The sequence below is a fragment of the Hetaerina americana genome, unplaced genomic scaffold (assembly GCF_022747635.1).
Source record: "Hetaerina americana unplaced genomic scaffold, ioHetAmer1.1.p SCAF_2, whole genome shotgun sequence".
NCBI classification, from domain to species: domain Eukaryota; kingdom Metazoa; phylum Arthropoda; class Insecta; order Odonata; family Calopterygidae; genus Hetaerina; species Hetaerina americana.
Window position 1 is genome coordinate 71,334,614 of NW_027286763.1, and position 12,539 is coordinate 71,347,152.

The window sequence follows — 12,539 nt, forward strand, 5'->3', positions numbered from 1 at the left end:
CGTTTCCCACCCGCACCTGAGCAGTCTGAGACATGTACAGGTTGCGGATTAGCCTCCTTTCCCTCCAATCTATTCCTATTTTCTGCAATATACTCATTATTTTTTCCCAATTCACTCTATCAAACGCTTTTTCGAAATCTACGAAGCAGGCAAATACATCCTGGTTGTATTCTATATTCCTCTCGATTAATAATCTCATTACTGCAATGGCATCACGCGTACCTCTCCCCTTCCTAAACCCAAACTGGTCATCCCCTAAGTAATCATTGGCCCTATTCTCTATCCTTTTGTTTATGATCCTGAGAACAACTTTAGCTGCGTGGGATATCAAACTAATTGTCCTATAGTCCTCACATGACGTGGCCTTTACCTTTTTCGGAATCGGAACTAAAACTGCTCTCACAAAGTCTTCCGGCCAGATTCCCTCCTCATAAATGCTACGGATCAGCCCATATAGCCTCTTCCTCCCACATTTTCCTAAGCATTTTAAAAGTTCCACAGGAATGTTATCTACCCCCACGGCCTTATTTAGTTTCATCTCCCTTAATGCCCTTTCTATCTCATTGTCTAGTATGCCTGGACCTAAGCTGTCTTCCTCTACGTCATTTTCTTTTTCAATGTCTAACTGTGTTGGTCTGAGTTCTTTACTATACAGTTCTTCTATATACTCCTTCCATCTCTCTTGGATCTTTCCTGCGTCAACTATTACCTTACCCGCCTTATCTCTAACTATTAGCATAGCTCTTCCTTTCTTACTTCCCGATAACGATTTAACTTTGCTGTACAGCGCACCGATTTCACCCTTCCTCTGGAGACTTTCCATATCCTCGCACTGCGTCTTCCACCATGCGTCTTTTGCCTTATTTGTTGCCCGCCTCAATTTATTGTTCAATTCTTTGTACTTCATTTTGCCTAATTCTGTATTTATATTCTTCCATTTTCGCCGCTCATCCATCTTTGTAATCATCTCATGTAATTTGCATAGCAAGCGAAAATATGGACCCCAAAAACGACTTGCTTAGCGAGTGATTTATCATATGAGGAGTGACTAGGAGAAGGGAATTCCCGGATTCATTGCATGCCTGCTACTACAGGTTATCTCTAGCACTAGTTCCGTTAGCATCTTAATGTTGCTAGTGATCATACATTTTTCCAAACTTGTGTTCAAACATTATATTAGCATTTTTTTGTGCATAGTTTTAAAATTGTCTCCAAAGAAAAATTGGTGAGAAGAAAGCCATAAGTGAATTAAAATAATAACTGTAGAGATGAAAAGTTAAATCGTTAAAAATTGGGAACAAGTAGTGAGCATGGCTGATCTAGTATGCACATAAACAATTGATCTTGTATTCAAGAGCACAGACAAGACTAAGGAGATAAATGTTTCAAATACAAGAGTATCTACAAACAGTTTCCTATTCTCTGTGATGTTCAAAGATTTTTTCTCGTATGCATCAAGGAAAAGCAATTGCAATTTGACGGAATTGATGAAAATATAATTTATGAGAAGGGGAAAGTGATTTTTGCCAACCTCATTAATAAGTAATCAGGATCATCAAAGGCCAAACAAGTATTTAAGGGGAGCCATGCCTGGTTCAAGAAGTTAACGAGAAGAACCATCATCCACGGCATTGTGAAGCAGCACACTCTGAGCCAAAGGTAGCAGAGAACTTCATCAGTGACCTCAAAAAGCTTGTAGATTCTGAGAGTTACCTGCCGCATCATGCTTCTAATTGTGATGAGACTTCTATTCTGGAAAAAGATCGCAAAGCAAACCTGTATTGCTACACATTACAGTAGAAGAGAATGCATGCTGCTATTTTGCTCAAATGCATGTGGCGATTTGAAAATAGAATCCCAGCTTGTTTACCATTCAGAAACTCCACAAGCCTTCAAGAAGTATTTAATCAAAAACAGCAGGATAAATGTCATGTGGAGGTCATGGGAAACTTTTGTATCCTACCATGCATACGAGGCTTTGCCCTAATAAGGCATAGGCGATGGGTGCCATAAATTTATTTAAAGATTTAGTCGCATTTTTACAAATTTTGAAGGGTGGGCAAAAACAAATGTCTCTAGACAGCTTTCTAGTAAAAAGGAATTACGTACGTATCATAAATAATAAACCATTTATTTTGATTATATTTTGCTTTTACAAATCGAGTTCGCATTCCCGTTTGCTTCATTCCCGTCAATAAAAAAAAGGTGAAGGTGATCCGCCACCCTAAACAATGTCTACATAATATTCTATGGACAAACCTTGTGCATAATTTATTTTTTTCGGCATGGAATGAATTATTTCTTTGAGATGTTATCTCTAATGTATTTTTGCAGCTATGTTGATATATATGACTCATGTAATTTTTCCACTCATCAGATTTTCTAATTATTTTTCTGTATCAAGATAAATATTTTTTGTGTATATTTGTGATATCTATTTGTAATTTTTTTAGATTGGAGAAATAATTTATGTGTGTGGGCAGATAGCTTTAATTCCTGGGACAATGCAATTAGTTGATGGTGGCATTAAAAATCAATGCAAGTTAGCCCTGAGGCACATAGGAAGAATTATTAAAGCAATTGATCCGAAAACTCAGCTTAGAGATGTTGTTCAGGTAATTAATTTTTTAAATTATTTATCTTGGTTGTTCTTTATCATTATGTCAGCTGCAGCATGTTTCTTCAACACTCATATTTTGTGTTAGATTAACCTATTGATGCTATTAAATAGTTTCCTTCATTTAGTATTGTCTTTCAGGGTATTTGCTATGTAACTCATCCATCTTACATACCAAAAGCACGTAAAGAGTGGGAAAAGAGGACCAACAATGCCATTGTGGATTATGTGGTTGTAACAAGATTACCTCGTAATGCATTTGTTGAATGGCACATTTGGGCTCACCGCCACAACAGCACATTTGATTGTTAGTGTCCAAGAATTAAGTATTTTTAAGCGAAGCAATTGAAGTAATTATGTTTTGTTTGAATGAAAATTCATGATTTTTCCATGGCCCCATAGATGAAGAAACTGGCTGTCACATCCATGGTGATGTGAAAGTATCGATACGGAGGCGCTGGAATTATGAAAGCACTGTCGCTGCTATTTTATGTTACTTCTCACCAGGTAAGCCAAGTTTTCTATCTCTCCTCTTGTGTCCTGTGATTGTTTACAGGAAAACAAACTCCTTGCCAAGAACTAATACTTTCTTCAGCTGCTTAGGTATTTCTGCAGTGGCATCCCCCTAACCTTGTGAGGAAAACACTTAACAGGGAAGTGCCCAGGAGTCAGGCAAAACTCCAATAGATTTCATTTTAAGGTCCCAATGCAATTCATTTTATGGGAATTGTAGAAAATCCATAATATCTCTCATTAAGGAAGAGGAGAGACTCAACTCTCTGGCAAGAATGTCTCTTTCATGTACAGTGGAACCTTGCACAGCGAGCATAATTTGTTCCAGAATCTTTCTGGTATGGTGAAACAGTTTTTCCCATGTACGAGGGTCATCCGGAAAGTAGTACCCGTTCGTGAAATAAAGACACAAAAGTAAATATTAACAAACATAAAAAATTTTATTTGAAAGAGGATACTTTAAACTACTTCTCAACATAATCTCCAAGCAAATTAAGGCATTTGTCATAACGTGTGACAAGTTTCTGTATTCCTGCTGCATAGTCCTTCGCCGCCAGCTCATTGAGATACGCGAGGGACCCATCTTGCACAAATTTTTGCATAATGCAGATGGTGTTTAACAATTTCATGAACAATTGTTCGAGAAACATTGGGAAAATGCTCACAGATGTCATCAATTGTGACGCGCCGATCGTTCCTCACGAATTCGTCAACTGAGCTCACCAGTTGGTCTGTAATGACAGACGGTCTCCCCGAACGCTCATCGTCGTGTGTGTTCCCCCTCCCCATGTTGAAGTCGCGACACCACCGCCGAACAGACGACTCGTCCATTACATTGTCTCCATACACCTCCTTTAATTGGCGATGAATATCACATGGGCGAACGTTTCTTGCATTGAGGAATTTAATCACTGCCCTCACTTCACAACTGGCGGCGTTCTCAATTTTTTTAAACATTGTAAACAATCACAGAAACAACACAGGCAATGCTAGCGTCACGCAACTTGGCTCAGAGAAGGCAGACAAGCCACTGAAGCTATCTGACCTCGTCCAGCGGCTACTCGCGTCGTCAGCACTTCATGCGGCACGAACGGGTACTACTTTCCGGATGACCCTCGTACTTGTAAATAAATGCAAAATATATTATGCTCAAGGTTTATTCAAAGAAAAGAAAAGTGTATAAAAATTGTTTAGGATCATGAATTATCTTCTTTACTTCTATTGCGGAATGAACCGACCTGGAATGCAAATTTGGTTCGTAGAGAACAAGAAAAAGAATTCAAATAACAAGTTTCTTATTTATGATAAATTCCTAAATCTGTTTAACTTGAAAGTTGTTGATAGAGATTTGTTTTTTCTGATGCTTCAACATCGTCAAATTAAAATTAAACATTTTAAAAAAATATCAATTTGCCTCTCAATCTCAAGTCTCATCACAAGTAAAAATCTGTCTTGACAGGTAACACACATCATTTACAAGTTTCTTGAAGTCACCACTAAAGTTCTCCTGCCTTTTAGCTGGAGCTCACTGCTTCACCAAGCCTAACAAGGCTATGGATGTCGGTTCTTCTTTTAAACTTCTTGAACCACCCACATCTTCCCTTCTATAATTTTTTCAGCCAGTGATGATCCTGGCATCTTCTTTACGAGGTCGGCGGCAATCACTTCTGCCTTTTCAAAAAACAATGCTCTAGTTTATATCATCACCTTGTAATTGCTTTTTATAATTATGCGAGCATCAACTTGCAACTTTGTTGAGAATTTGTAACTGTTGTGTAAATATTATTGTCATACCCTTTGATTCATTTATATTCTTAATCTTGTCCTTGAGGGACAGTGCAAATCGTTAACATCAACTGGTAGCATATGTATACTAGATCAGCCATGTTTACACCTTATTCTCACTTTTCAATGATTTTAGTTTTCATTTCTACTGTTGTTTGTATTTTCTTATGGCTGTCTTCTTGTGGCTTTTTCACCGGGGACATTTTTGCAATGGTTATTAAACGTGGCCCAAAAATATCACAAAAGATATGTCTAAACACCTCTTTGGAAAAATGGATGGATATTAGTGACACTAAGATGCTATTGGGAAAAGTGGTAAACAGATATTGAAGCAGCAGATATGCAATAATTCTGAGAATTTACCCCACACTCATTAAGTGAGTCATTTTTGGAAAAATTATTTTTGCACCTAGTGCAGATGGCTCACTATGCCAGGTGCTCAGTAAGTGAGGTTCCACTGTACTCCCACTTGCAGAGAACTCAAAACCCCTGTCTTCCATTGCATCAAATGTTAATTATGCTAATAATTTCTAGTTTTATTCTGTGAGGACATACTCCCACCTTTAATCCTATTAATGATAGATAATTAGGATATTTGATTTCAAGATTGAAATGGAAAAATAAATCAGGAAAGTCAAATCACCCATGCCTGATGGAGGATTCAAAACTAATATTATTTCAGTTGATTGGCAAGCATACTATTTAATAACCTGGCTAACCTGGTAGACAAATATGTATTTTGACAAATTCTTCTTCAATGCATCAGTAAAATTTAGTAGGAAGCATTGTGTGCCCACTTTTCAGAAAAAATACTTGATTTTTTTGTACGAAATTACAATAATGTATCAGGTAGTGCTGATTGTCAATTATTATGCTGATAATCTAAATGTTGAAGGCCATGTGCAGACCTCAGGATGTCACTGAAACCTTTTTTCAGACAACATTCTCATATGTTTTATGTCATTAAAAATTACATTTGAACTCAAATATTCCTGCGATTGGCTGAAGAGGTAGTGTGGATATTATTAATTGATGTAATAATGTAGTTTGACTCTCACATGCGATTAAATTTGTGTAGAATTGTAATAATTACTAAGATAGGAAAGAGGCACTTTGGATCTTCATTTTAACGGTGAATTCAGCATTTTTGCGATTTAGAAACTTTTTTTTTACTCATATTAGACATAATATTATACCCAATTGGCATGTGACTCCTTATTTGATTGCTTGAATAGCTGCATACCTGTTAAGTGAATAAAACTCCAAGTCTTAAGTCATTATTATTAGTTTACTTTTGGAAGTATTAGTTCACTATAATGCAGGAAATGTGAATAAAGCATTAAGAGATTACATTAAAAAACCACTATGATATTTCTCTTTTGTTCTCTGTTTCATATGTCTGGAATTAGTTTCTCATTCAACAGAAAACTATTTAATAGTTGTCAGCTGCTATCTTCTACATGGTGGCCACTCAGTTGGGGAAATTGGGACAAGTTAGTTATTAGACCATTTATTCAAAAGCCCAGGAAAAAATGAGGACCAAAGGCTATTTTTTTAAAGTCATGATTTTGATGTATGAAGTTGGAATGTGGTTCGAGAGCCAAAATTTCCCAATGAAAATGGCGTTCCTTTCAGTTATGTAACCAGTTCATGTTTGGTAGAAGCCATTATACATTAAGTCCCCTTCAAATACCAAAATTATAAGTAAGACATGGAATTTGGAACAATCGGGGATGATCCAGCAAAATATACTTTATGATATTTGAAATAATTTGGAGAAAATTTAGTTGTCATGTTCATTGTGGAAACCTGAATAAGTTGCAGTGACCATTGAGAGAGCTTTCTCTTAGTATATCTTTTAAAAATAAGTGTCATAATAAAGTGAATGCAGTTGCAGGTTTTAGATTATTAATTTCATTAGTTGAACCCAATTGAAAAAGAGCTGTGCCTCAAAACAAGTATAAGGATTACACAATACGGTTTTCATTTGATTGAGTTTTGTAATGATTACTATATACAGTTTTAATTTAATTGAGTTTTGTAATCTTTAACTCTATGTTTATGATATCTTAACTTCATCATATTTACCTTTTAAGTTGTGAATACAAAAACAACTTTATTATCCATGTGATTTTATTAAAAAATTGAAAGAAAAAAGTGTGGCAGAAAGCACCTGTTTGAAAGTAGATTAAAGATCCAACAATTAATTGTCCCCCCACATTCTTGATTTTTGGCACAAAGCTTCACCAAATGAGGTATTAGCCTTGCCATCACTCTTACCATACCACTGCTTTTTATTTACAGTCACCACTAATTTGAACTAACAGCAACTGTGTAAATTATGAACATTGTCCTAACGTAAGGGGTACAATTTAGGGAAATGAGCTGGCCAGAGGTACAAAATTAAAAAAAAGATGGGGAATCTTTACTGTCTTACAAGGTCAAAATTTTGCTAATGGATCTTTTTAAATGTTAAACATTATGGTCTGTCGAATGAAGACTGCTTTTGAATGTTTCCCTCCCTATGGAGACTTTAATATGATATTATCACTTTCAAATTATTCTACCTGTATATGAATAAAGAGTGCTGGGTCATCCCTTTAAGTAGTGTTGTAAACATTTAGTGGTTTTATAATGTATACATGACTGATGTGCATTGAAGTAAGAGATTTTTTACTTTTCCACAACTTTTATTGCATTCTGTGATATATTTTACTTTCCTTAGGCATTATATGACAGAAATTTTCTATTAAGATGAAACTGGTTACAGTCTTAAATTTAAACTGGAAAAGTTTGGTATTTTTCGCTTGTGAAGATTTAAAGCTTTCATTATAAACATGATTTTTTGTCCCAGAAAATCAAGACTCCAAAAAACTGTTCATTGCTGATCAGATTCTGTGGGTATTTTTTCGATGCAAAACTTATTTAGAAAACTTGAATCCTTATTTATTCATTGTTTGGTTCTGAATGAATTTAATTTTTTCTATCTAATAAAAATTTAGACTAATTCCATCCAACTTGGATTGGATTTGGATGGAAACCAAAGTTTGCTAGGATATACATGTGTAATGAAATAATTTGTTTTGATCAGCTTCGGTTAGCATATGTGAGACCCAAAAAGTGGAAACTGCAGCTGTTAAAGAAGGAGATGAAATTTATGAGGAGAGTGGTGAAGATCTTGAGAGGAGAAGTATTGGTGGTGATCCTTTGGATGAAGATAACCTTGTGGAGGCACTTTCATACATGCTCAGGAAATTACTTCAGGATGCACCATCCCCATTTACTTTTGTTTCCAAACTCAGGATATTTTATAAGGTATGCATATGTAATATACTAGGATAGAATAATCTTGGAGAGACATGGAGGAAGAAATAAGTCATCATTTAGGGTTGTGAACGATCATTGATCAACCCTCCTCATTCTCAATTCTTTTTGAATTGTGAATATTTTTCATATTATATGGTTACTCAGGATATTGCTAATAAAATTCTCCCAGCTTTAATATTTTTGCTGATTAGTATTATTATGTAAATGCCAAATAACTTCAGAGTTGATGTGTGGAAGTTTTTTTGTAAATTAGTTGTGGGTCACATATAGTATATAAAGTATAGGCTGATGTTTCATGCACTGAATAATTTATTTAAGTTTATGTCATTCTTAATGTATATCCTGGAAACAGCATTAGAGTTGAAAAATTCCTTTCAGATTCCACAACCGTCCAAGTTTGTCATAAAATTCATTGAAACGTATTTAATAGATTTATATAATCTATATTTATAGTTTATATAATTATTACAATTTCAAAAAGATAATAATCAATTGTGACATTGAAAATGTTGAGCAAAATGAAATTTTTTTAAACTAGATTTTATTTTGATTTTGATTTTATGATTCGTTAGAAACTTGTTATTATGAAGGTGACTGTACCATATATGGGTTTTTGTAACAATAACATTTTTAAGAACAAAGTTGGAGAAAGCTGAAAAAATTCAAGTTGTACTATTGTTTTTTAGTTTTCAAGACAATATTTAAGTATACAACCAAAAGAACGTTACTGAGAAATTAGGAGCTTGGAATCATATGCATGTGTTTATACCTTTTACAATCCATAAACTGCTTCTGGCCAGATACTTTTCTATACTACTCTGATAGGTTTAATAACTTTGAGCTCATTTTGAAACATTATCCATGATATTTTGGACATTCTTCTTGTTTGATCACTTAATTTAAGTAATTTTGACCTCAGTTGGAGGTAGGATGGGTAACCCTCCTTACCTTTACTGTCTTTCTCTTGCCTGCATGTGGCAGGCAGGTTAAACATTGGTTGGTACAATAAACCAAGAGGTCTAAGTTTCTGGCAGTCCTTCCTGTCAAAGGCTCTTTTACGCCAACAATCATTTGTTGTGGTTTGTTTTGCAGTGTTGTAAAAGTTTTGTTCCAGTAATATGGAGCTAGTTTATTAAGATTAGAAAAAAAGGCATTGGATGGAATCCTTCTCATTTAAATTTGCAGGTTGGTGGAGCTCTGAGCCCTGCCCAATTGCAGCGAATTGTCACTAAATGTGGTCATGCAAGTGGCTATTTGGTTGTTCACAGTCTCATCCCTGTATGTCAACTGCACAATGAATCTACGTTCCTGTCAATCTGCGGTGTAAGGCATGAGTGATGACTCTCTCAATGATTTTCACCAGCAGCTTGTTTGTTTGATATTTTTGTCAATTGTTACTCGTAATTGTTTTTTTAAGTCATAGTTTTTCTTTGATGATTTTAAATTTGCTTGCAAAAAATAATTTCATTCAACCTTGGCAATGGGATTTTTGATAATTGGATTAATCAGGGGCTGGTCCTATTGAACCATATATGGAATTTTATTTTCAAATTTTATGGCAACTAGTGATGATGTTTGAATTTTAATCATCGATGCAGGAGTGTTGAAATAATTTCTCCTCGCCTTTTTTATTGAATGGCATATTATTTTCAAATCAATGCAAAAAGGTTCGATGCATGACTTTCGAATGGTGTATTTTTTAAAAGGTTATTAAGAAAAAGTGATGTAGGCCTCAAGCTAATGGAATATTTACTATATTGAATTTGTGATATTAATGTTAAATATGGCACAGAAAGATTTTGAATTTTTTTCCGAATCTGTGAAGTTATTTTGAAATGCTATTTTTTTAAAGTGATAAATCCAGAATGAATATACACCTTTATAAAATTCCCTTATTCTGTCAGTTTAATGTTAATGCATACATTAACATGCATACTATCATAGCAAAAAAGTTTGACACCAATAGATATGCTAAGAAAATAATGTTAATATTCAGTGAACATAACAATAATTTTACTGACATGAGAAATGTTTATTGAATGTATTCAAGTCTAGATGCAATTAATTGTATAGTGTTGTATGCTACCTTTATTTTGTTTCATAATTCTTCATTTATCAATTAGTAGTATAACATTTTGTTTCCTGGCCATTTTAACTATTATTATGGAACTATTGTGAATTTTTTTTAATTATCATAGTCATTCGAATATATGTAATGTATTTTATCAAAGGATATTGATTTTCATTGTACCTTTTGAAATGGTAGTGGTTTTTTAAAATACGACAACTCATGATTGGTGATAATGTCAAATATCTTACACTACCAGTGTTTGCTTTGAGAAATTGTCTTTGGCATGTTAAAAATTTATTGTGTCAGTGCTCTTGAAAAAAAATTGGCAGTGAAACCTTGAATGTACTTAGTGGCCCTACATTTAAATAATCCTATAATTCACATATTTGCGTAGGGTCTGAATAGTTCTCAGCATAAATCAATTTTTAAAATAATCATCAGACTTACATGTCAGACAGTTACATGTGAGCATACATTTTCTTTGTGGCAATATCAGTTTTTTTGACTCTCGCAGTAATGCCACAGCTGTTGAGAGAACTTAGTTACATGCTATTTTATTTAAATATTAATTCATATTTCTTTAAATTTATTGAAAGAAAATAAAAACATGGAAATACAATCAGAAACAGGAAATTCTGCAAGAAATATATGTGAATATAGTAAATCTTCCTGTATCAGAAGTCTTACTTCATATTTTTAGTTTTGGGCTTTGTTTGTGTACATTTATTGCTCTGGATTGTGTGAACAAATTGTTGTTGTTAATATTGTTTATGTATTAATCATGCAAGATATTTCATTTATAAAATTTGAAAATACACATTTCAAAGTAATTTCCCCTGACCTCAAATTCATATAGACCTTGAATTTACCAATTAATTCACTGGTCCTTTCAAAAATATATATTTGTGATTTCACTGTATATTCTATTCCTATTCTTCTCATTATTTTGTTCCTCCCAATGCGGCTGTCAAGATTTATTTAGATAATGATTTATTCATACCATATGAAGAAAATTTCAATTTAAAAGAATTGGGTCTTACAAAGCACGCATTCCATTTTCCCCTTATTATATATTGTATAAATATTTGTTTGCATTAAATATACAGTTGGTATTAAATAGCCTTTTTGAACTTAATACATGCTAGGACCCTTTCCTCCATCTATATGTCCAATTCTTTTTTAACTTTTCTCTTTTCATCTGTCCATTTTATTCCATTAGTTTATATTTTAATTGAGTGTCATTCTTTGGTAAACCTATTCCAAAACAGAATACTATCAGTGTAGCCCCATGACCCCTTTTTGAATTTGGGAGCAACCTGGATTCCTGGGAAAAATTCTTCAATATCTGGAAAAAATTCTCGAATAAAGCAGAAAAACCTTCTTCCCAGAATTTATATATTTTTATCAATGGATTAGTAAAATTAGAAGGGAAAACATTTAACTTTCTTTTTCTCTGTTAGTTCTCACATACTGGCCTCAGATTATAGGTACTGCCCCCAACACTCCCTCAAATATACCCAGCTTTCCATTATGCTGAGTGCATCAGGAGTGAATAATTAAAAGGACGGAATAGTTGTTCATTCTGTCAGTATTATGTTCAGTAAGCTTGTATTGCCTGATCAATTGTGTTGACTGACTAATCAGTAATGCATTTGGAGTGATTTTTCATGGACTGTTAACACTTATTTATTATTATCACTTTTATTATTTATTTCTGGTGGATGCATTTAGGAAGTTTGTGATCTAGGTTTTTAGGAAGACGTACCAAAATAACAGTTGAATTGAAATCTAAAAGTGTAAGATTGATTTTGTTAATTAAATTTATGCCATAATTATCTGATGATGTATCACAATATCCATGGAAAGTATATGTACAGTAGTCATCAACAGGTTGAAGCCATTTAATTTTTCCCCAAATTTTAATTTCTACCTCATTCACTGTGTGTGTGTGTGTGTATATATACATATGTTATATTATGTATGATGCCTATTTGTAAACAATGTTATGGGCTCTTCCTGTAGGAGTCAAAATTTGGAGAATCTTGTATTTCATTTTCAGATATCCTTGCCCTAATGCAACGTGAAAATAGTTTTCAAACTGATTGCATAACATATATATTATATGCAACATAATTTTTTGCCAAAATAAGCACCAAGTTGGGTTCAAGATAATGTTGGTTGACTTTCAGGAGCAAAGTTTTAAATGGAGTCAAATGAAAATATTCC

General features: G+C 33.9%; 1 protein-coding gene across 2 annotated transcripts in view; it reads left to right on the forward strand.

The window, feature by feature from the left end:
- The window catches only part of LOC139687904 (uncharacterized), a 50,606-nt gene extending 38,321 nt beyond the window's left edge, over nucleotides 1-12,285 (forward strand). For both annotated transcript variants that reach the window (XM_071585237.1, XM_071585238.1), the window contains 5 exons: nucleotides 2,454-2,615; nucleotides 2,759-2,924; nucleotides 3,020-3,124; nucleotides 8,007-8,230; nucleotides 9,428-12,285. In XM_071585237.1, the coding sequence (XP_071441338.1) occupies nucleotides 2,454-2,615; nucleotides 2,759-2,924; nucleotides 3,020-3,124; nucleotides 8,007-8,230; nucleotides 9,428-9,580 (810 nt within the window). In that variant the 3' untranslated portion in view covers nucleotides 9,581-12,285. The remainder of the gene's footprint in view (nucleotides 1-2,453; nucleotides 2,616-2,758; nucleotides 2,925-3,019; nucleotides 3,125-8,006; nucleotides 8,231-9,427) is intronic.
- Nucleotides 12,286-12,539: the final 254 nt, after the last annotated feature.